The sequence below is a fragment of the Solanum lycopersicum genome, chromosome 9, assembly GCF_036512215.1.
Source record: "Solanum lycopersicum chromosome 9, SLM_r2.1".
Classification (NCBI taxonomy): domain Eukaryota; kingdom Viridiplantae; phylum Streptophyta; class Magnoliopsida; order Solanales; family Solanaceae; genus Solanum; species Solanum lycopersicum.
The window spans coordinates 60,368,313-60,392,571 of record NC_090808.1 but is presented as its reverse complement, the minus strand read 5'-3'; the positions used below and the strand labels follow the sequence as shown (position 1 = coordinate 60,392,571).

At 29.7% G+C, this 24,259-nt stretch overlaps 2 protein-coding genes across 2 annotated transcripts; one reads left to right on the top strand and one right to left on the bottom strand.

The window, feature by feature from the left end:
* The first annotated feature begins 1,844 nt into the window (after window positions 1-1,844).
* LOC101262655 (type I inositol polyphosphate 5-phosphatase 4) lies at window positions 1,845-5,427 on the top strand. The gene is made up of 10 exons (XM_004247139.5): window positions 1,845-2,404; window positions 2,480-2,567; window positions 2,975-3,043; window positions 3,211-3,298; window positions 3,400-3,504; window positions 3,596-4,223; window positions 4,305-4,498; window positions 4,653-4,761; window positions 4,876-5,024; window positions 5,156-5,427. The coding sequence occupies exons 1-10, from the start codon at window positions 2,375-2,377 to the stop codon at window positions 5,376-5,378; spliced, it is 1,683 nt and encodes a 560-aa protein (XP_004247187.1). The 5' UTR covers window positions 1,845-2,374; the 3' UTR covers window positions 5,379-5,427.
* A 13,312-nt stretch (window positions 5,428-18,739) lies between these two features.
* Window positions 18,740-24,041, bottom strand: LOC101262348 (vicilin Cor a 11.0101-like). The gene is made up of 6 exons (XM_004247138.5): window positions 23,568-24,041; window positions 21,324-21,499; window positions 21,147-21,230; window positions 20,800-21,066; window positions 19,406-19,697; window positions 18,740-19,160 (listed from the first exon to the last, which is right to left on the bottom strand). Exons 1-6 carry the CDS (start codon window positions 24,001-24,003, stop codon window positions 19,006-19,008), a joined length of 1,410 nt encoding a protein of 469 aa, XP_004247186.1. The 5' UTR covers window positions 24,004-24,041; the 3' UTR covers window positions 18,740-19,005.
* Between the last annotated feature and the right edge of the window lie 218 nt (window positions 24,042-24,259).

Below are 24,259 nucleotides of genomic sequence, written 5' to 3'. Positions count from 1 at the left end.
AATCATATCCAACTACTTTTAATCATATTCATCTTCTTCTTTTTTTGTTTATAAGAGTACTAACTGATTGACTTAAAAAGATTTAGGTGTATCTTTTTTATTTATTTATTTTTTATAATTATCGTGTATGGATCAACTTACACATATATTGATTTATTTTATGGGATATTTGTCGACAACCCCCACCAACATTCTTAGTAGGACTTGTGAGAAGAAATTACGTAACTATTGTTTGGCTATAAATTTTCAAATATTTTTAGCAAGTCATTTTATCATGCATATGGATAGATTTTGAGAGAAATATTTGATTTTTTTTTTAAAGAATATGATTTTTACTCATAAGCTCTATAATAATTATTAAGAATATTCATATGTTTGTATTATCATTTTATAATAAACGTTGTTTCATGAAAATTCATTAACCTTAATTTATACTCGAAAAAACTACTATTACTACTTATTAATTGAAAGTGACTCCAAAAAACAAACTCGGAATCATTAACCTTTCTCTCTTTACTAAGATTATGGTCAAAACTTAGTAAACTCAAAATTAAAGATCTATTGTATTCTATCAACTTTATATAACACATAATTTTATATTTAGTAGAAAAGTTAAAATATAAGTTACCCTTGCTGTGACTTAAACATATATAAGTGTAATTTAAGATTATCAAATGGCTTAAATTGGACAAAAATAAATTACTTAAAATTGATTGGACCACTTTGACAAAAAAATCATCTAAATTACCGAGTCCATGCATCTAATGACAAGAAAAAAAAAACAGAAAAAACTTGGAATTATATCAATGAAATGTTTAAAGAACAAAGTCCCTAATATAGGGACAAATGCCTTTGCTTCTCAAGACACAAAGTTTAGTTTGAGCCAATACATACCCCCTATGGTTTTGTTAAACAAAGCAACAAACCAACACATTGTTCTTTTGTGTTGAGTTTAACTTAAACCAAGTTAGAGAGAGAAAAAAAAATACATTTTTTTCAATTTTCCTAAAACCCAAAAAACAACATGGGAGACTCAAAACAATTCCCATATTACCATCAAAGAAAATTAAAAGAAGTTAGCTAGTTCAAAACCCGATAAAGAGCCCTTTTCGTAGCAGTAATAAAATCTGAATTTTCATTAAAAGAGTTAAAATATGAAGAAGTAAGCATACAAAGAAATTGAAAAGGATTTAACACCTACTAAATCTTTTTAATAATATATAAACAACCTAATTTTCTATGAAAAATGATTCGGAGATTAAAAAAACCCTATCTTAGCTCCTCAAAACCCAATGAAAAGCCCTTCTCGTATGAGTAACAGAGACAAATATTGAAGGATATATAACATCTACTATATAAATATATAAGCAAATTTTAATAATAGATAAACAACTAAATTTTCTGCCAAAGGTTATTCCGATAAAAAAAATTCTATCTTAGCTCCTCCAAAACTCAATAGGGAGCCCCTTTCTTATCAGTAACATAATCAAAATTTTCATTGAGAGAATCATAAATGAAGAGGTAAACATATAGAGAAATCGATCTAGATTTAACATTTACTATATATATATATATATATATATAAAGAAAGTATAAACCATACATAAACCAACATAATTTTTCGTAGGACATTATTCAGACAAAACTCCTCAACCCTAGCCGACTCTGCCCCGTCTAAAATAACTATTTTAGCTCATATATATATATATATTTAGGAGTACCTCCTATTTCACTCCAACTAAAAATTTTGTTTTTAATGTGAGCTATTTTTTCTTACTGTTTTTTCCCGGGCACTTTTATTGGATTTATATTAAAGTGAGAAGACTGGTATTTTATTTGTTTTTGTTGCTCCCCTGCACTTTATTCCCCTTCAAATTTGCCTTGTCAAAACCAGAACGAGGTATACAAAATACAACATTTTACTTAGTCCCCACAAACACCCTCTGCTTCTTCTTCTCTCTCTTTCTCTAACATTTCCTTCTTCTATGGTTCTTGAATCAAACAGTTATTAATTCTGTTTTTTCCCCCTTTGAAGTTCCTTTATGCTTTGCATACAATGCACACCAACTGTCACATCTTCCTTATCCAGAATTATTTTCTTTTCATTACTTATGGGGCCTATTTGACTATAATCTCCTAAATGTTCTTTGTTTTTATGCTTCAAGATTGCTCCTTTTTGTTCATTCTTGATCTTTAAACTCTTACCCAACAACCCCATTTCATTGAATTCAAAAGAAAATCCCAAAGTTGAGTGATTCTTGGAGAAATTTGTTTTGATTCTTGATCTCATTCAAATCCATTTTTGGGCAAAAAAAAATTCGATCTTTATTCCGTACAATTACTGGGCATTCTTTTCGTATGAAGTTCTGAAACAATGAGAGATGAAAGCTCTAAGAAAACCAAGGTTTGTTTTTTCAAGAATGTGAAGCTATTTTTTTTTCTGTTCCTAAATTTACCTTTTGTGTTTTTTTTTATGAAGCTCTCCTGGCCTAAGAGTCTGGTGAAGAAATGGTTTAACATCAAGAGCAAAGCTGAGGATTTTCAAGCTGATGATATTGTCTATGGAGGTAATTGAATCAGTCTTTACTTTTGAAGGGTTAAATCTAAAAATTGCATTTTGAGTTTGAGGTTCTTGGAGTATTTACTTTGTAATTCATTAACAAGTAAAGTAATGGAGGTTTAGTTAAAGTTAAACTTTCACTGACTGTAATTGTCTTGGTTGATTGGTTGGTTGATTCTGCAATAATCACTGCATGTTTTTGTATAGTAGTCTTTGGAACCTAATAAGTCTGCCATTTTCATGTGCTTCTTTGAGATCTATTCTTTGTTTTGTTGTTTTCTGAAATTTGGTTGCCTGTTATTTTCCTAGGTTTTAGATTGTGTTTTCTTGCTTCATTTTTCAAAAATATGTGAGTTATATGTTGTAACAGCTAAATGGCACAGCTTTAACCACTTTATGTCCATGCTTTTTCAGGTGTTGATGATGAATGGAGGAACAACTTATCAGAGAGGCAGGCATCCACTATTAAGAAAAGCAAAACAGGTTCAGTAGAATTACCCTTTGGACCACAACACTCTTCGAACCACTTGTTTTTGTACAACATAAGCAAGGAATCAATGATTTTATTTTCCTCTTTTTGCTGGCTGGCGGAGCCTTCTGATTCGTATATTTTGTGTTTTTGTTTTGTTTATTTGAAAAAAAACTTATAGATAAGTCAAGTAGAAGGAATGCTGATCGTTTTCATCGAAGTAAGATTGACCTTGACACTTCAGAAGTTACAGATGTGAATAACTACAGGTGAGTTTTTTTCTTTTTTTGATCTGTTCAGTTTTATTGAGAGGTGTATTTTTATGAAGTATGCATATCTCAGGATGTATGTTTATTTGTTTCCTGCACAGGGTCTTTGTAGCAACATGGAATGTGGCTGGAAAATCTCCACCTAGTAATTTAAGTCTTGACGATTGGCTTCACACCTCACCTCCTGCGGACATCTATGTTCTGGGGTGAGTAACAACCGATTAATCGTCATGTTAAGATCAATACTTTTACGTTGAGAATGATTATACTTATGAGTCTTATTTGGTGAGTTGTTAGGTTTCAAGAAATTGTTCCTTTGAATGCTGGTAATGTTTTGGGAACAGAAGATAATGGCCCAGCTAGAAAATGGCTAGCACTCATTCGAAAAACTCTGAACAGTCTTCCCGGAGCAAGTGGAGGTTATCGTACGCCCTCTCCAGTTCCTAATCCTGTTGTTGAGCTAGATGCTGACTTTGAGGGATCAGTAAGAGAAGAAGCCCCATCTTTCTTCCACCGCCGCTCATTTCAGACGCTAAGCCGTAGCATGAGAGCAATGGAGAGTGAAATGTCAATGCCACGGGCTCAACTTGATCGGCGATTTAGTGTTTGTGATAGAGGTGTCTTTGGGGGAAGGCCAAGTGATTATGACCCATATGCGCAATGGGGTGGTTCTTCTGACGATGAAAATTGTCCAGATGATTATTCACCGGTTACAACCCACTATTCCCCAATTTCGTACAGTGGTTCCATCACTTTAGAGGACAGAGAGAGACAGCCATCGAAATCAAGATATTGTCTCGTCGCGAGTAAGCAAATGGTTGGAATATTTCTTACTATTTGGATTAGAAGTGATCTAAGGGACGATGTTCGCAACCTGAAAGTATCTTGTGTTGGCAGAGGATTGATGGGTTATCTTGGGAACAAGGTATTTACCTTCTACAGTATCTTGTAAAAGCTTTAATTGCCTGCATATGTGCAGAAGTGCTAATCCCCACTGTATTTGCAGGGCTCAATCTCGGTTAGCATGTCTCTGCACCAAACAAGCTTCTGCTTCATTTGTAGTCATTTAACATCTGGACAGAAAGAGGGAGATGAGCTACGGAGAAACTCTGATGTCTTGGAGATTCTAAAGAAAACAAGGTTTCCGAGGGTTCATGGCATTGGGGATGACAACTCTCCTCAAACAATCCTCGAGCATGAGTAAATCCCTTGCTTATATCTGCTAAAATCAACATTGATTTTTAATATTGACCTTAGTCTACCTGACCTGATATTTGTATTTAAGATGATGGTCATTGCTCTGAAGTTGGTTCTTGTCTTGTTTTATGTCCTAACTTTGGTTGTGCTTTTGAAGTCGGATTATATGGCTTGGGGATTTGAACTATCGGATTGCCTTGTCTTACCGAACTGCCAAGGCACTGGTGGAGATGCGCAATTGGAGGGTGCTGTTAGAAAATGATCAGGTATGTTATTCATATTCCACAGGCACTTCTATTCTTTCCTTCATTTTCTTATTTACCAAATTTTGAAGTTGCACACCAAATCATCAATTGTAACCTTTGTCTTTTTTGTCACAGCTGCGGATAGAGCAGATGATGGGACGTGTTTTTAATGGATGGAGTGAAGGAAGAATATACTTCCCTCCGACATACAAGTACTCAAGTAATTCAGATAGATATGCAGGAGAGGACACACATCCAAAAGAGAAACGAAGAACCCCTGCTTGGTAATCCTTCTAACAATAATACATTGTGTTTTTATGTGCATTATGCACAAATTCCCTCCTTCCGCACGGTTATACATATCTTGTTCATGATACATAGTTGGACATCTAAAACTTCTGGCTTGTGAATGAAGGTGTGATCGCATATTATGGTATGGTCAAGGCCTATATCAAATATCGTATGTTCGTGGAGAGTCCAGATTCTCGGATCATAGACCAGTTTATAGTATACTCTTGGCTGAGGTCGAGTCCATCAACCGCCATCGCATAAAGAAAAATTTGAGTTGTGCTAGCTCTAGGGTTGAAGTTGAAGAGTTATTGCCCCCTTCATATGGATATGGTGGATATTATTACTAAGAATTCAAATCTTCAATGAAGAATCCTATCCACAGAACTCCATATTCAGGTATGCTTCTGTATTCGGGATTCTGATTGTTTGATTTCACGACAAATATTTTCCATTAGCTAACATAACTACTCTTTCTGAAGCTGCAGATGCCTTTGGGTAAGGAAGTCAAGACTTAGAGTTTTGGACTTTATTCTGCAAACTCTAGAGGAAAATTCTTAGCAAGTGAGTTTGTTTATCTGAGTTGACATGAAGATAAATTTTCGTTTTAGTACTTAAAACTGAAGCTCAACTCTGCTGAACAGGACACTGCAAAATAAGAGGACTTCAGAAGGGATAATTTTGCTAATATGATATATCTGCAGTTCTTCTGCCACGAGTCAGGTAAAACCTCACACCGGATCTTGCTGAGGTAATGTTACATTTGTGCTGCCGCATGAGTGTAATATATAACTGATCAATACAGTCGTGTCAGTAGCATGAGTAATGGAAAGAACTTATTTTCAACTTTGAAGAATCCTAGGCTAATTTGCTTAGAAAATAATTTCAGGAGCAGAGCAGTTCTGCCAGATATAATGTGGTTTACAGACAAACAAGAAGTAATTACGCAAAGATTCAGAACTGTTAGAAATGATGAGACCGGTCTCTTATTCCAAAATGTAGCATCAGTCAATTGTTATAGCTCTTAATACAAGGATATGCTTATATATATATATCAGGTGATGATTATGTAACAAAATGAACGTAATACACGATCAATATGATTCAATAGTTCTCAAATATTTTGATTCACAATCAAAAGACCTTTATCATTATTCATTCTCTCCCCATTCATTTTCATACAGGTGACACACAGAGAGAAACTCTTGAGAAGGTGCTATGACTAAGCAAAGAATTCGCTCCGATGCAAATCAACTTTCTCAAGGTTCTTCATCTCTTTTGAGGACTAAAAGGAACACACCCTGATACAAAAAATGATGAAAGTTGATGCATTGAGTCCTTCCACTCTTTATTTTCTTGTGGAGCTTTATGTTCTATTTGGAGAAAAAGAAACTTTAGTTTGTGCTCATTGTCACAGACAAATAAGATATGTTGTTTGGGAGGGGGGGGGGGGGTGTAGTGGGCATCAAACATCAATGACATTACTGAAAAGTAAAAAAATTTCCTGAAAAGAAAAAGGAATCACAGTTTGCTTGGATGCTTATTGTTGTTGCTCTACATATCTTTTTACTGTTCTCTTTTTTATTTCTTTGTTCAATATTCATGAGTTTGTATGTTTGTGGATTGTCTTGAGTAAGGCAAAAGGGTGGCAAGTGTTGATTACAACTTAAAAACAAAGTACTATTGAAATTCTGTGGAAAGCACAAAGCAGAAGTACACTTGTGCTTTCTCTCACATATATGCATTTATTGTCAGCTTCTTTATTGGAATGCCATCATATAAAGGAATGCAGCAGTAATTACATATGGAATTGGAGCACTCTAAATTGACATGTCCATGCTCTCTATAAATCTTTGGTTTCCACTTCCAATTAGAACCGCGTGATCATCTCATTTAAACACTTAGACTATTAGAAACAACATTCTTCTATACAAGTACTTAACTATGTCTTTGGCAAGTCATTTAGGTCAGTGTTGGAGCCAGAATTTTTTATACGAATTAAACACACGAAAAAGTCAAGTGTGGATTCAACATCTATTTTATATACATAGAATCATTTTAATTTTGTATATATAGTGTAATTTTCTATCTGACTCACATGCGAACTTGATTTCTTTTTATAAACTAAGAACATGGCTGTGAGACTTGAACCGTCAGGAATATTATTTATTCTGATACCATGTTGAAGTGTTTCTACTGATTCTTTATTGTCATATGTTAACTCAATTTTGTTAAATCTAGAAAATAGGTTTATTGAAGGGAGAATGGAAACCTAAATAGTGGGATTAGATGTTTAATGTTATCTTTAACTTTACGTAAATTTTCTTACTTTAATATATATTTGGATCATTCTTTGTTTGAATGTGTTAAGAGTAGTGTATGGGAATCCTTACAAAAAGCCAAGGTCCATTTCATGCAGAGACCGCACGTCACATTTTAGTCAATTTTCACTTTGCATGGGAAATTGTGAATTCTCATCTCTTTTCTTGGTTTTTTTTTGTCTTGATGAGTCAAAGTTTCTTTTTAGAAGACAACAATAAAATATTTAGAAAGATTATTTCCGAAAAATCACTAACTTAGATTCTATTATATTAGGAGAGATGAAAATTAACAAACACGTTAAAATATTGTAAGAACTAAATTTATATAATTTAAGAGACATTTTTGTCAATTTTTACTGTTTCAATAACATTTCTATTTTTTTCAAGTATGTTTGTAGATGAGTTGGAGTGATAAGTGTATTCCTTCGTTTTAAATTTAAATTCTTAAGTTTGAGCCTCGAAAGGAATAAATATTATTTTTTGTATTACTAAAAAAACACTATTTTTTATTGAAATTTTATCTAATGAGAAATGTCATATGACTATTTCTAAAGATATTTTGTTTTGAATCGGTGAGAAAAGAATATGAGAAACTTACATAAAATCTCATTAATATAAGAGTTAATTATTGAGATACGTTTTAGTTTGTAATATTATGAATCTTATCTAATTTTGGTGCGCTTAGGTACATCTAAATACATGTATCTCGAGATACATCAATCAAATTTAGGTGTAACTGTTTCTAGATGCACTGTGCTCAAATGAATTCGTATATATGATACATAACAAATCTCACTCACCATTACCTATGTGTCTTATGTCTCAAACATGCAAATCACATCAGATTCATACAAATATATATATCTAGTGTGATTTGCATGTATTTGGAATACATGCCTTTCTTTTCTATTTTAGTGTATCTGACACAAATATATATGTATGTAGGTGTATTTTTTTTTCAATATATGATAGAATTTTTTTAAATTAGTGATAAGATATATAACTAACTGAAAGTATAGGTAGAATTAATATATATGATATGAATATGTAAGCCTGATTAGGTAGTTTTCCAAAAAGAAATAAAAATTCAACTATTCACGTATGATTGATTTAGTGAGAAAGAAGATAAAAGTTTCATAGATACTCCTACTATTTTAATGAGAATTAATTTTTTACTATGTATTTTTTTAACGAACTGATCAATAAAAATGAGATGGTAAAAAATAAAAATCATATATTGTAGCATACATTCCCCGTTAATTTAAAGTGGAAAAAAGAACTTTTGTTTCTAGCTATAGTAATAGGAAGTATTTGAGCTCTCAAATTGATTACCTTTAACTATCTCTATTAAACTTCCACCTTATAATTAATGAAGATTCGATTTTCAACCTTTGCAATTTTTTTGCCCTCATAGTGTTTGCAAATCATATATAAATATATTTTAAAAAATATATATATTTATTTATTATATATCAATGAATAGAGTACTTAATTTTCAAAAAAAAACTTACATAAAATATATTTTTCGTCGCTTTTATACTAAATTATACCCTTTCTATATCTTTGAATGATCATGGTTAGGTTGATACTCGTTAATTAAAGGGCAAAGAACAGAAATCACATGCTTTTAAGGTAAAATTATCATTTGTCTCTAATAAGTTTATAATTACAGAAATCTCTCAAACTGATACAATAATATAAACGCTGGAACATTAATTGATGCGCGAGATTATACATTACATTTTATACATGATACACTAATTTAATGTATATCTAATCTGATGCGAGAGATACATTGATCTGATACTCTAATACATTAATCTGATACGCGAGATACATTAATCTGATGCGCGAAAATGAATTTTTTTTTGAATATTTATAAAATTAATAAGAATGATTTAAAAAAAAACTTAAAGGTGAGATTTCTATTATATTAAATTCAAGTGACTATAAGATATTTGTTTTAATTAATTCATTTTTTTTTAAAAAAAAATTCTGATTACAAACATGTGCATTCTGAAATGCAAATAAAACTTGTTCAAATTAAAAACAAAAAGAAAGAGACAGAATCAGAAGAAATAAAGTGGAGGGATGTCCAAGCTGTTCCTTTTTCTGCAGCATCAAATTGATTTGCCTACACTATTGTTCCTCTTTTAACCATTATTTAGTTTAATAATACAACTCCTTTTGTCCTTGCATTTAATATACACATGTTATACACTAAATAAAATGACCTAGTATATTAACCTTTTAGCTTAGACATGACGTACCGCTCATTATAAAAATAATTTATAAAAATATTTTTATTATTATACAATGACTTACATATATTCTTATTGTTACAAAATGAATTCGTCTTTCATACGACGGAAGTGAAAAAAGTTAATTTTAATTTTAAATTTATATTTTTAATTTTTAAAAAATTCATCTAGGAATGTATATGATCCGTCTAGAAAAGTTTAAAATATATTTTAATCTTTTTCCTACATATTTTTTTTTTACTTATTTTGATTATTATTATTTGAGTTTCTTACTCTAATGTTAATTGTGTAAAGAAAAAAATCAAACAATTTTTCTTGTGACTAGCGATTTTATAGTTTTAAATTTCTTTTCGGCTATATTATAATTTAGTTTTTTATTTGTAAAAATAAATAAATTGGGGCATCTATGATAAATTTTACAAGATAATTAGCGAAACATAAATAAATTTGACCATCAAAATAATAAATTAAATTTAAATTAGTCGTTGAAACAAAAAAAATAAAAAAGAAATACTTGCGGGGAGGATCAAATATACCCATATGAATTATATTTTTTTTTAAAATTAAATTAGAATTATTTTTTCACTTCCGTTTGAGGAAAAGGGAATATGTGAATTATTTGTATAACAATATGAACCACAACCACTTACATAACAATAGATATATACACTCTAAATGACAAAATTTAAAAATATATATGAGTTATTTTCATAAAAAGAGATATAACAACTCTAACTATATGTCTTTTTGGAAAGGGATTTCTTAATGATCTGTTTATATTTGAAAATAAATCGGTACAATTGAATTTCATATTAGATTAGGAATGCATGAATCAACTCAACTTGTTAAATTTTTTTTCATGATAAAAGAAAAATATATTATTACTATATGATTTGACCAAATTTTTAGTCTTTTAGTATAATGATTAAGGGGTTATGAAAATTCCTTAAAAGTCACGTATTTTAGCCTTACTTCATATGGATATATACACACACATAATACGAAAAAAAATTATTCGCCCGTTTGGCATAAATTTTTCAAATAATATTTGGGAAAAATTTGGCAAATAATGTTTGTCCATACAATTTGTCATTATTTGGAAAATATTTTTGGCAAATATCCCAAATTTTCAAATACTAGTTTTTCCTAGTATTTTGGTCAAATATCATTATTTGGGATATTTCAAAAATTAAAATTTTACCCCAATCTTTTATCTTTTACAAAAACACCCTCTCTAGTATTTGCTTGCGTTGTATTACATCATTTTTTACGTGTACACCAAAATAGTGATGAAATATTTAGTGAATATTAAATAATGATATGATTGTTGATGAAAATTATTAAAAACTGGCTTTAGGTAACAAAGTCATGTACTTTATCTACTTCACGATATATGGAATAATTCTTGTTGCACTCACTCCAAATTACCACATTGCTTCAGTGTCATGGACATTATTTGTTATTGTTGTAACTAACATTCAATTGACTTGTAATACAAACTTTTAGTTAGTTTTGATAGTTTTTAAAACTTGTGTGTATAAATCATATTTTTCTAAAAAGGTGAAATATATTTCCCAAATTTTATGATCAAACACATGGTGAAATTTCACCCAAATTTTCACTCAAATAATATTTACCAAAAATATTTGGAAATCGCCAAACGCTAGCTAAATGTTTACGCCAAAACATAATATATAGAATTTTGAATTTGATAGTCCATTTGGAAGAGTGCCATATTTTGGTAGATAAATGTTGTCTTCCCATTTGGTATTACATTAACATTCATTACACAATGATTAATTTCACTTGCTCTGATTTTTCTTTTATCACATGCTCAATATCAGCATAACATGTCCACTTGATATTTGCCACTTAATTTGATACTATCATCATACACGCAATTCATATTCAATATAAAGGGATTTTGCCTTTAGTTGAATTATTAAGTGAGTAATTTTCTTTGTCCAATTATTTGAATTATATACTAGTGTAACATAATGTTGTCCATGTTCCTAATGCATTATTCTAGATGTGTAGGTATTATTATTATTATTACTACAAAAAAGTGGAAAATTAAGTTTTCCAAGTTAATTATACATGTTTACTAAGAAAAAAAAAATCATCAAAGTATGGCTTAGGTCTTAAAGGAAATTAGGTGGCTTTTGCTTCAATCAGGACAAAAAACAAATTGTTTTCTACTTGTAAAAAAAAAATGTACATTTTTAATGAGAAGCTTTATTTTGTGTCTCACGCAACTATTAACACAAATAATAATAGATGTACGTACGACTACTAAAAATCAAGGAATTAGTGATAGACAAATAGCAAAATTACATGCTAATTCGATTTAGCTACAATTTAGCTATGGATTATAAGACAAATCATTTAGCTAGGATCTATTTAGCTATATGGATAGCTTAATTTCGTATTTTTAAGTAGATTTGAATTTTAAATTTTTTGGATCAATTTGCTTGTGAGAGAAAAAGATATAATCATCTCTTTAGATTGCACAACCCCTTTAAATCATTCTTTTTGTGTGGATGACCACACGATTTGTTAGTTATGTGTGAGATACAAAATAAATGTTCTGATTTTGAATCAAACATACACCAAAAAATAATAATATTTGTTTCAAAGAATTTTTCTTTGATGGTGTTCCGGTTAAAAAGCAATAATTGGACTTTTTATCTCTTTTTTTTTTTTTGGGTGGTTGAATTATTAGAAGGAAGCATTTATATTACAAAATTACATCAGCGTAGATAAGAGAGACCCCAGGAATTGACAGTACATGAGTACAACTCAATTAAGAGGAGTTCAACCGCCACGAAACATATTGTTGATCTGAACTTTTACTTTTTTTATCGTGATATTATTTTGTCTTGTAATTTCTCTCTTTTATTTTCCTTTCTCGTATTAGTTTTTTATTTTAATTTTCTTACTATATTTGAGTTTTAACCTTCTCTTGAAGGAGAATTTAAATATTACCATAAAGACTTTAAATTCTTTTTCATATTTGATTATTCTTTCCTCGAAGGAAATGTATGAAACCTATATATGGAAGCTTCATTTTCTTATACAAAGAACACAATAACATCCACAACGTAGACGTTTATCGTGATATTTTTTTCTCAACCGTTTTAATTTTAAAAAATACTATTAATTTTTATATGTTGGCTAATTGGTCAAACTATATAATAATACTATATTTTATAGTATAGTTTTTGTCATCTGACTTATTGCCTCTGTGATTTAAAAATTATAAACTTTCATATAATGCTCTGTGTATTTCAAACTCAACATTATATTCCACGCTCTTAATTTATTTTTCAAAGAAGTAGATACACAGTTTATATCAATATAGAATTCAATAAAAGAAAGTACCATCTTTCTAAAAAAAAAATTGCAGCTTAAAATATTACATTATTAACATGTATATAATTCTAAAAGCTTTTTCATTAAAAGTAAAATGTGAAATATATTCAATTATTATTTCAAAATTTACAAATATCTGTTTTTAAGGCAAAAAGTACCTCGTCTTAATGTATATGTTATGCTTTTTGTAATTTAAGAGTCGGAACAATTTTTTTTTCATTAACATATATTATTTTAATATTTTAAATTGTTAATCATTATAATTAAAAGCGTTTGTTTAGATTCATAAAAAATTAACCGTTTGAAATTCAAATTATGTCACGTAAATTTAAGAAAAGGGTTGGATATCTTGTTTTGCAAGTAAAATCGTCAGAGTGATCAGAGAAGCATAAGAGTAGTACGATGGTGTGGTGGTCTTTTATGAATCAGTGGCTGACTCATTTTCAGTCGTCACAAATAACGTTTAGCACACGAGCATCAATTGACACTTGTGTCAACCACTACACTACAAATTACTCTATTTTACCACTTTGGTCTACCTATTCCTTTCTACTCTCTTTGTAATATTCTCTAGCATCATCTTTACATACTCCGAGCAAATTATCAGTAGGCATTTGGTCGTGTGATATCATATTACGACATGAAATTATGAGATGAAATCAGTGTTGATACATGCAATTTCATGCTAATTTCATCTCATGAGATGAATTATATTATATTCTTCAAAAATTCTGATACGAAATAAGATGGGAATATCATATCATAATTTGAGATTTTTTTAAGCAATAAAATTGATCCACAAATTTATATTTTGTTAAAGATAACTCCACAAACTTTTAATGCTTGGAAAAATAGATTCAGAATACTGATACAAGGCATGAATCATTATGGTATTGACACAAGTGAAATTTTCATAATTTGTGCAGTGTTACATAATTATTTGCCAGAAGAAGTGATGAAATATTTATGGTCTATGAGCATGAAAATATAGTTGAGGATGATATTGAGCAACAAATGGCTCAAAGTAATAATGTTCGAATTTATCTTCTCGGTCACATGATCGAGAAATGTAAGTTCAACGTAAGGAGATTATACGTACTATGTGGGGGGATTATATTAAAGACTATTTCTTTTATGTTCAATTATTTTTATTGAATTAAAGTTTGATATTGACACATTTACTTAAGTGGAAAACAAATAGTTATGTAATAATTTATTAAGAGATTTTATAAATTTTTGTGTATTTAATAAGATTGAATAAACAATTGGGGCTATTTTAATGGTTTTTTATAACTAATGAGATTCTTATGTTTATAAGAAAATGTACAACACAAAAATTTCATGTCGCATGTCCAAACAAATTTTCAATTTCATCTCATGATTCCATATCACATGGCCAAACAAGCCCTTAGTTTCGTGCATAAATTAATGATAGCCTTAAAAATATTTCTCTATCAAGTGGTCTCATTTTTTTTTGTAGGAATATGGATTTATGATAAAAAAAAATCGAGAGAAGTGTTAAAAATACTCTTAAATTTGGTGAGAATTTAGGAATATATATTTCACGTATGTTGCACGTTTGATAGTGTATTTAAGTTCATTTAATCAAATAAAAAGATATTTTTAATGTTATCAATAGTTTAAAAATGAAACTAATAATTTATATCAACTTGAGAAATATTTTTAATACTTCAAATAAATAACAACATCACTTTAAATTCATAAGGAAATAAAGAGATCATCTAATAAGTGAATTTTACTTTTTACTATATATACAATACTTGTATACGTGAAAAAGATATGTACGTTCAATTGAATAGTGGAGCTACTTACACCTAAATTGACCCGTTGCTATCAAAGAAAAAGGATGAAAAATTTGAACCATAAAAGTGTTTACATTTAAAAGTTACTTAAAGTATCCACATTGGTGAGAATATGACTACTTATTGATTAATTTTTAAAAAGGAATGACATAGTATATTTAAATTTTTAAAATTTAGACTTTATATTTAAACCTAATGACATATTTTTATAACAAGAAATGTGTAATGACATATTTAATCTATTTTAAGAAAATCGCGTTTAAAAAATTTATATTTGTTTTAGTTGTAGTTTAAAACTTCACATTAGTTAAAGCATGAAAAATAGTCAATAGGATTTCAACTCATTCCCTATAAAGATATGCAACGTTTAAACCAACGCACCTCGAATAAGGTAGATATATTTACATAACTTTTTCGAAGTTAACAAGTGTATATGTCTCCTCAAGAGCTCAGTCTTAATGAACAAAGTCACCAATACTAACATTTTATATAAACAAAGGAGTCACAGCTAATTTGCAAGGGTGTGATAGCGTTTCAAAGTAGATAAATCATTTAATAGTAAGTAGTAAAATAGGGTGTCAGAGGTGAGGTATATAGTGAAGATCATTAAATAAAGAGCAAAGTATTAGTGAATACATATTGTGTTGTTTCTTATGATAAGTTTATTTTGGTGAAAGATCCACAATTTCTCCTACAAAGTCTATCAATGCTACATCAATCACATGGCGGAGACATTACCTCACGGGTGCCTATATATATACACGTGTATATATTTTTAAAAAATATTTTATTTTATAAGAATTAATTTAATTCGACATAAAGAAGAAAGATTTTTGAATTTTATAGTCTTGACTATAAATTATTTCATTTAGGGTGAAATAAATATTTTAAGTTAAATTGTTACTTTATATACATGTCATTTTTTAACAGCTGGGAGTATTGAAGGCAACAATCAGAATGAAATATTATTTGATCGTAAAAATATCATGTTAGACGCAACTAAGGGTGTACATGACCATATTGGTTCAAGTTTTTTAAATATCAAATCAAACTATTTGTGTCGGATTTTTGAATTTACAAACCAAACCAAACCAATAAAACTAGGGTTTTTCAACTTCGTTTTTTTTTGAGTTTTTTCGGGTTTTTTTGGATTTTTCGAGTAAAGTATTCATACAAACATATAATTTACTTGTAATTCAAATATTTCTTCAATCCTACCAAAATGCAACTACCTAAGTTATTTCTCAAGAAAATAACACAAAATATGATATGATTAATGATACTAAAATATCCAATAAAAAAATAAATAATAAAATCACGTATAACAAATACTGCAAATTAATAAATCATAATGAAATTGATCATAATTTAAAGTACTAAATCATGCTAAAATAAATTTAGTAAGTATTAGTTACCTAACTATATATTAAAAGAAAGTAAGATCAGATAATGTATTTTAATTGTCTAAATCTATGTAAAACTAAAAAAATTAAAAATTCAATATTATTGTCATTCTTAGTGTTGAATTGATTTCCTTTTTGCATTAGTATTAATTTGATTTTTTATTTAAACTTTATTATAATTACCAACATGTATGGACTATAATCATTATTAGATCATTAAGAATTCTAGCTTCCAAACATAAAATAAATATATTAAAAAATAAAAACTATGAGAAAGTATAAGAGACATTTAAAAATTATATCAAAGTAAGTATTTTTACGTATAAAATAAAAATTTAAAATTATATATATATGGGTTGGTTTGGTCTTGGGTTGTTGTTTTTTTAGTTGAAATCAAACCAACCAAATATAGTCGGGTTTTTATTTACAACACCAAATCACTAGTCGATTTTTTTTCGATTTGACTCGATTTGCGGTTTGATTCGATTTTCGATTCGATTTTGTACACCCCTAAGCACAACTATCAGTATTAGAATATACAAATTACCAGATCCACATATAATCACCGACATAACTATAAAGTTCTCGTAGATTTTGAAATTCGACACTAAATAGTGTTTTTACACCATTGGCCGGCATCGATTCATCCCATGAAAGAGTATGTATTTATGGAATTTCCATACCAATTATTTAAAGTGTGGATGGATTTGGTGTGATTAATATTCACATTTAATTGTGTTATTTTATTTTTACTCCTTCTAGTTCATCTTATCCTTCTAGTTCATCTTATGTGGCGTTTTTAGTGCGTACACATGCACTCTTCAATCATGCACTCTTCAATAATTATAGGGAAAAGAGTCTCATATAAGAGTCTGATATATCTCTTAATTTTGTCATTTAGAGCTGATATAATCCTAGTTATGAAAGTGACTCATATATACCTTTATTTATAAGCAAATGACTCACATATATCCTTTTTCTCTAACGGAAATAAAAAAAATTAATTTAAATTTAAATTATTTTTTTTCTAAAAAATATAATCCCATATGAGTAATTAATCATCGTCAAACATATTTTTTTTTACCTTTTTTTTTTGTTTTAATGACTAATTTAGAATTATTATTTTGATAACAAATTTATTTATGTTTCACTAATATTCTTGTAAAACTTATTATAAATGACAAAACTTTTTTCTTCGAATACAAAAATCAAATTACAGTATAGACAAAAGAAAATAGTTTAAATTTTTTCTTTAAACTAAGAAATGAAAGAAAAACAATAAAATAAAAATAAGAAACTCAAATAATTATAAGAAAGAAGTAAAAAAATAATGAAAAAAATAAGAATAAGAAACTCAAATAATTAATACAGAAGTCAAAAAATAATTTATTTATGAAAAAAATTTAAGTATACCTTGAACTTTGATAGAACAATCATATATACTCCTAAATAATTTTTTTTTAAAAATTAAAATTAAAAAAATATAAATTTAGAACTAATTTTTTTAACTTTTATTGAATGAAGGGTATATGTGACCTCATTTTGTAATGGCAGGGATATATGTGAGCCGTTTGTATAACGATAAGGACATATATGTGCAACTTTTATAACGAAGAGTATATTAGCTCAAAATGACAAAGTTGAGGGATATATCAGACCATTTTTCCATAAATATATACTCACCCTTAATAAGTAAGTACTTGTACCTATTTAATATTATATCTCGATTATATATAAAAGGGGAGCTTTCACACATAACCACTAAAAAATGGCTTAATTACTCTCAATAGCTATAATTTAATAATTATAATTTGTAGCTATATGTTATAGGGAGGAGAGAGAAAGGTGAGGAAGGACAAAAAGTGACAAGATTAAAAAAATAATTTAAATTTAAAATCCTCCCTTTACCCTTAACAAAATGATTTACAATCACATAATTATCACCCTTAACGATACCATATATTTTAAATGTTCTTTCTATTATCTTAAAGATCTTATTAAGTCAAATAATATCACGTAAAATTAAAATAAACGAGTACAGTGAATATGAATCAGAGAAGTTGACCTTGATATAGGTAAGTAAACATCAATTTGCGTCTTAAACCAACAATTTTTGTGTGAAAATATAAATTTTCATTCCATACTGTCGTAAAGATATTGTTTCCCTCGTCAAGCTCCGCCCCATTTACTCAACTTCAAGTTTTAGCCTATGACGCTTATTTTTATTTGTTATTATTTAACTTGACACATCTATAAAAATAAAAAAACAATTATTAATATAGGCATGTTACTAGATTGTCCCTATTAAATTATGTTCTCCTTTTTAGCACCCATCTCTTTTTGGGCTTTTAAGACTTCGCCTCACACAATTCAATTGGGCATCTAGACTTGCATGTCACAAAATTGTACTCCTCCAAGTAATAACACACGCCATAAATCAAAGCCCACATGACTAAATATTAAAGGGAAAATACCATGTTGAAAATCAAACATTCGCTAATAAAATGCGATAAAAATTCAGATAATCGATCTACCAACCAAAACCGCTTTAATTCATTTTTGTTGGCGCTTTTGTCTCCATAAGTTTACATTTTGTCATATAGCATAGCCCAACTAAAGTTGGTAATTCTTATTAACTAAGCCACTACTTACTTTACATAATCACTCCCTTATTAACCCATTTACATGATAGGAAGTAGTAGCAACATTACAAGTGCAAAAACTACGACATTGTTATCACCATCTCTTGTAGCCAACATAAATCCACATTGGAGTCTGATCAGCCACAGCCCCCCATTCATGCAGCGGCTCGGCCACTCTGTCGACCACCAGGTCCCTGGAAGAAGAACTCCTCTTGTTGGCTCCGGAATATTTGTTCCACTTCTCTTGCCGGTAGCCCGAAACCCAACTCCAGTGCTTCCCTCTCCAGTTGACTCATTACATTGTTCCTCCCTAACAAATACAAGTCAGTCCTTAGATCAAATGACATGAGTATTTTTGAATGAATTTTCGTGTCAAATCAAAATCAGAAACCTTGAAACATATTTATGGGTATACTTACCTAGTGTTTGAGAATCAACTAGATGGTAATATCAATCAAGTGAATTATCTAAATTATTTGTCACCGCGCAAGTAAATCAAATATGATATGTTTGTAACCGTAACCCACCGAGTTAAATTCTTATGCATAAAATCACCTGCAAGAGGGACGATTTCGTTGTCACGGGCATTGACGTTGAAGCCAACGATTTGCAAATTCTGGTTTGTGGAAGTTACGCCGACAAATGGATGGCCAGGAGGGATAACGAGTACCATCCCACGCCTCAACTTCGAACGCACCTTTTGGTAACTGGAGCCAATTCTTGTTTCGTGGCTCGACGTGAACTTGGACGCCAAGTGAGGGCATGCCATCTCAAAGTAACCTTCACCCTGCACTACCACAGCTATCTTTGTTGCCCTGGAGTTGTAAATTGGACCTACCATGCCACCCTATGTATATATATACAAATAGAACAGGCAAAGGAAGAATTGTCAGCTTGCATACTGAGTAGGGATCGACACTATATATGAAAAGTCTAATACACTGGAACATAATATGTAAACGTGCCCTTAATTTTGTCAAAATCGACATTATATTCTCCGTGCACTCTTGAACTTATATAGTAAAATTAACCAATTGAACTTATGCACTCTTGAACTTATATAGTAAAATCAAACAAGAAAACACACACGTTGATACAATATAAATTAGTTTGAGGTTATCTCATGCGATATGAGAATCGTCATGTATGATGCCACACGTACATGTCTACTTTTTCAAGTGCATATATATTCATCTTTATATAAGTTCTAAGTAATTGAAGAACACATTTATATTAACTTATTTAATCATATATTTAGTTTTATATCCATTCAAGTATTATACATACTCAAAAGTTAAAAAAATAAATATGAACTAAAACCAAATTAAAAGTCACATTAATATATTACATTTTATTATTTGATTTAACTAATAAAGTAGTGAAACTATATCTAATCCATCTCTAAGAACCATCATTTCAACTAGTGAAACTATATTTAATCCATCTCTAAGAACCATGATTTCAAAAGATAACCTTTACCCCAAACCACCACCACCCCCACACAACCAAACTTCATCTCCAATATCCAAAATCCCTCGAAATCCCTCCGTTCTTGACACTATTTTAAGTTTTACGTCTCTTAAGAAACTGGATAATTTTTTCCATTGTACTCTTCTTTCATGTTTTCTAGTTAAAGTCAATTTTTCAATAAATTAATATGAAATAATTTATTTTAATTAATTAATTTGACCAATGAACATGAATTAATTACTTAATTTTTCTATGTTAATCAAATGCATATTTCGAAGGATAATTATTTCTCGAGTAAAATAGGAAGAATAGTGTCATTTATGCATTAATCTTGTAAAATGACAAGTACTAAAAAAACATCTATTTTTAGTAAGAACAACGTGTAACATGTAAATAGGAACAGGGAGACTTACTCTTCTAAAAAAAACACTTTGGTTTATAAACATACTCAATCATCAGATGAGTTATAATTTGCTCACCTCAGTGATGTTAGCGAAATTGATCGAAATATCAAGGTCCTCTAATTGCTTGTAGTTGCTCTCATCTACTTGATAGAATTGTCCATACTGGTTGGATCGCAACGGCCGTTGCTTATAAATGTTGACGGACCCCTTTGATTCTCCTCCAAAAGGCCAAATTCCGCCTTCTTCGTGCTGGCTCATCACCCTGATTTGTTCTTCTGAAGCTCTAATTATCACGCCTTCCCTTGGCTGCCCGAACAGCCTCTGCAATCTATCCTTCCTAGTCTGTTTCCACAGAATATTATTAGTACCATAAATTGGAATAAAGAGAGTATGTATATATCCGAATGAAAAAATTAGCTCACATTGAGTGCGGCTTCAAGTATTTCCGAGCTAAAGGCGCTATAGAAAGATTCTGGATTTTGTCGTCCTCCTGGCCCAAAGAAGTGCTACATGCATCAAACGAATAGATATCATTTACGGTCTCTAGTGGAAGAATCGGATAGTTCATCTTAATATCTGTAAGGAGGAGAATTGGGTACCTCAAAGTGTCCGGGAGTGGAGACGGGGCGGAGAAGCTTGGCTATGAGAAGTTTTTCATTATCGTCCCTGTTGATCAAGTAAGCGGTTGTTCCGGCACAAACCTTGATAACATCGCCACGTCTAATATTGAAGCTATTCCTCTTCCCCTTACGAACCAAGCTCAACGTTCCCCTCCCTGCACAATGTTAGTATAATTTGTATAATTTTATAATGGATGAACGACATTGTAACTGTGGTTTAAAATAAATCATGTTTGAAATTTAAAATTATTTCTAATTCAAAATTATAGCGTAGCACATATCCTTCCTATTCTAGCCCTGTTCGATCATGTAATAAAATTTTGTTTCAAGTAGTTCTTATTATTTTAAAGGAAAAAAGTTACCCCCCTATAGATAGTGGCGGAGCTAGAGTTTGAACTCCGAGTGTAGGAAAAATTCATCTCCAACTGTGGGAAAAATTCAGTGTATGTACGGCTTATTAATTTGAAATCCAGCAACTTAAAAAGAGTTCGAACTTTTGACACACTAAATTTCAAATTCTTACTTCGTCCCCACGGAGCTGAGTTGCTTCTAGTCAGAGGGTTGGAGTCATTAGACAAATACCTATATTCAACCTACTTAGCTTATAAAAAGCAACTTATAACTCAAATGTCAAATTGATAAGTAGATGTATTTCTATTCTTGAAAACTTATTTTGAAACCAATTTAACACAAAAGTGTATACTTTAAGGGTGTGTTTGGCATGGAAAATGTTTTCTATCAAAAATGAGTAAACTTTGACTTATTTCTCACGGTTGATGAATAAAAAAAAAATTTTAAAAAAAATTTTTAGTGTTTACTTTATGAATGGAAAATATTTCTTGAAAAATCTTTCATTTGTAGAAAATAATTTTTGAAATTAAAAATATTATTTTTAAAAAAAATATTTTTTTGGAAAGGGAGGGAGGGGTAGGCATGAAAAATAAAAATTTAGAATCGAAAATATTTTTTAAAGATAAAATTTATTTTTTTGAATGGGGTGGGAGGCTTGTAGGGGGTAGGGGATTGGGACATGGATGGTAGGAGGGTGGGTTGGTGGGATCAAGGGCAGAAATGAAATTTCAAAGTTCAAAATATTTTTAAAAACAATTTTTTTTTGAGAGGGCGAGGGAGGTCGGGAGCGTGTAGTGTGGGGGTGGAGTGTCTGGAATTGGAGTGAAAAATAAAATTTCGAAATCAAAAAATACTTTCTAAAAAATAAATTTAATTTTTTTTTGAAGGAGGGGAGGGATGATCGGGGTTGAAGGAAAGGCTGGGTGCAAATATAAAATTTTAAAATTAAAAATATTTTAATAATTTTTTAAAAAAATATAATTTAAAGTTAAATAAAAATTTTGAAAAATATTTTCCTTTTTAACTTTTGAAAAAAAATCATATTTCTCAATTTTTTAAAAATAAATTAATTCAGAAAACATTTTTCAAAACTTTTATTCTAAGTAAACATTTATTAACCAAAGATGAGAAAATTAAAAAATATTATTTTTCTTCGTACCAAACACACCCTAAACCATTTTATGAAGTTGCTGAAAGGTTCAAAGTTCATAATTCAAAAAAACACCTAAAATAAATTAATCCAAGGAGAACAAGTCCACTTAATATGTATTCCCTCTATCACATATAAATTCTCTGCATCCCATATTAGTTTATCATTTTTTATATAGATATCAAAAAATCATATATAATTTTTTTTGCCAAAGATGAGTCAAAATTTAAATGACTTTTTAAGTCAAAAAAATAAAATAAAATAGAAGTACGGACCTATTCTAAAATTTATTTCAAACTATTTTTACCTTATCAAACACTTCAAAAGTTTAAAATGGCTATTTTAACTCTTTTTAAATTATTTTGAACTTTATTAAAAACTTCTAAAATCTAAAAAGTCAATTCAAACCGATTCTTAATACGGTAAAGAGCTAATATAGAACCACTTATAATTACTAAATTAGATGAAGGTAACAAGTTTATTTGGCTAGACTCAAATAATTTATTAAGTATATTAAATGAACAAATACAGTCTCTCTACCTCTAGATGCACCCAACACAAGAAATGCCCAACTAAATCGAAATGATAATTGACCCAAATTACTTGGTGTCAAAAAATTACCAATCAACATCATAATATTTTTTAAGTAGCTATAGCTTATGGTTATTTACAACATAATTTTAAACCATTGTATAGTCTAAATATCACACTAAATTACATACCTTGAGCAACAAACAAAACAGCATCAGCATCCCAATGGTTAGGAACAACAAAAGTCTTTGGATTTGCTTCAAGAATTGCAAAACGATAATTCTCAATTCCTTTAAGCAACTTAGACCTCTCATTGAACTTAGGAAGAACACGAATTCGACCGTGTTCGGTCTCAATTCCCATAATAAAATGCTCTTCGTTAAATACATAAGGATTATTTTCCCCCTCTTCTCTTCCTTCATATGAATTAGTTTCTTCTTCTTTTTCCTGTTTTTCACTATGATACAATTTCTCACATATATCATAACATTTTTCCCTTTGATATTCTTCTATGTGTTGTAACACCTTGCAATGATGTCTACATTGTTTTAGGTCTGATTCTTTGGTACCAAAAGCTACAACCACTAGGCAAAATAAAAATGGTAATACTTTTGCTCCTTTCATCATTTTTTGTAATATTTTTTTTCTTTGTATTATGAGTGAAAATATGAATATGGATAATTATTTATATAGTATAATGTTTGAAGAAGATATAGATGAAAATTTTGATAGAAAGACATGCATGAAGACGGGTGTCAAATTGGGTACAACTTACGTGGTAATAGAAGAAGTGATTTATTGCCGCGTAACGCAACATGAAGTGAGAAAAAAAAAGGACAATATTGCTTTTTTTTTCCTTGTCTTGTTAACTTTTTTTTTTTAT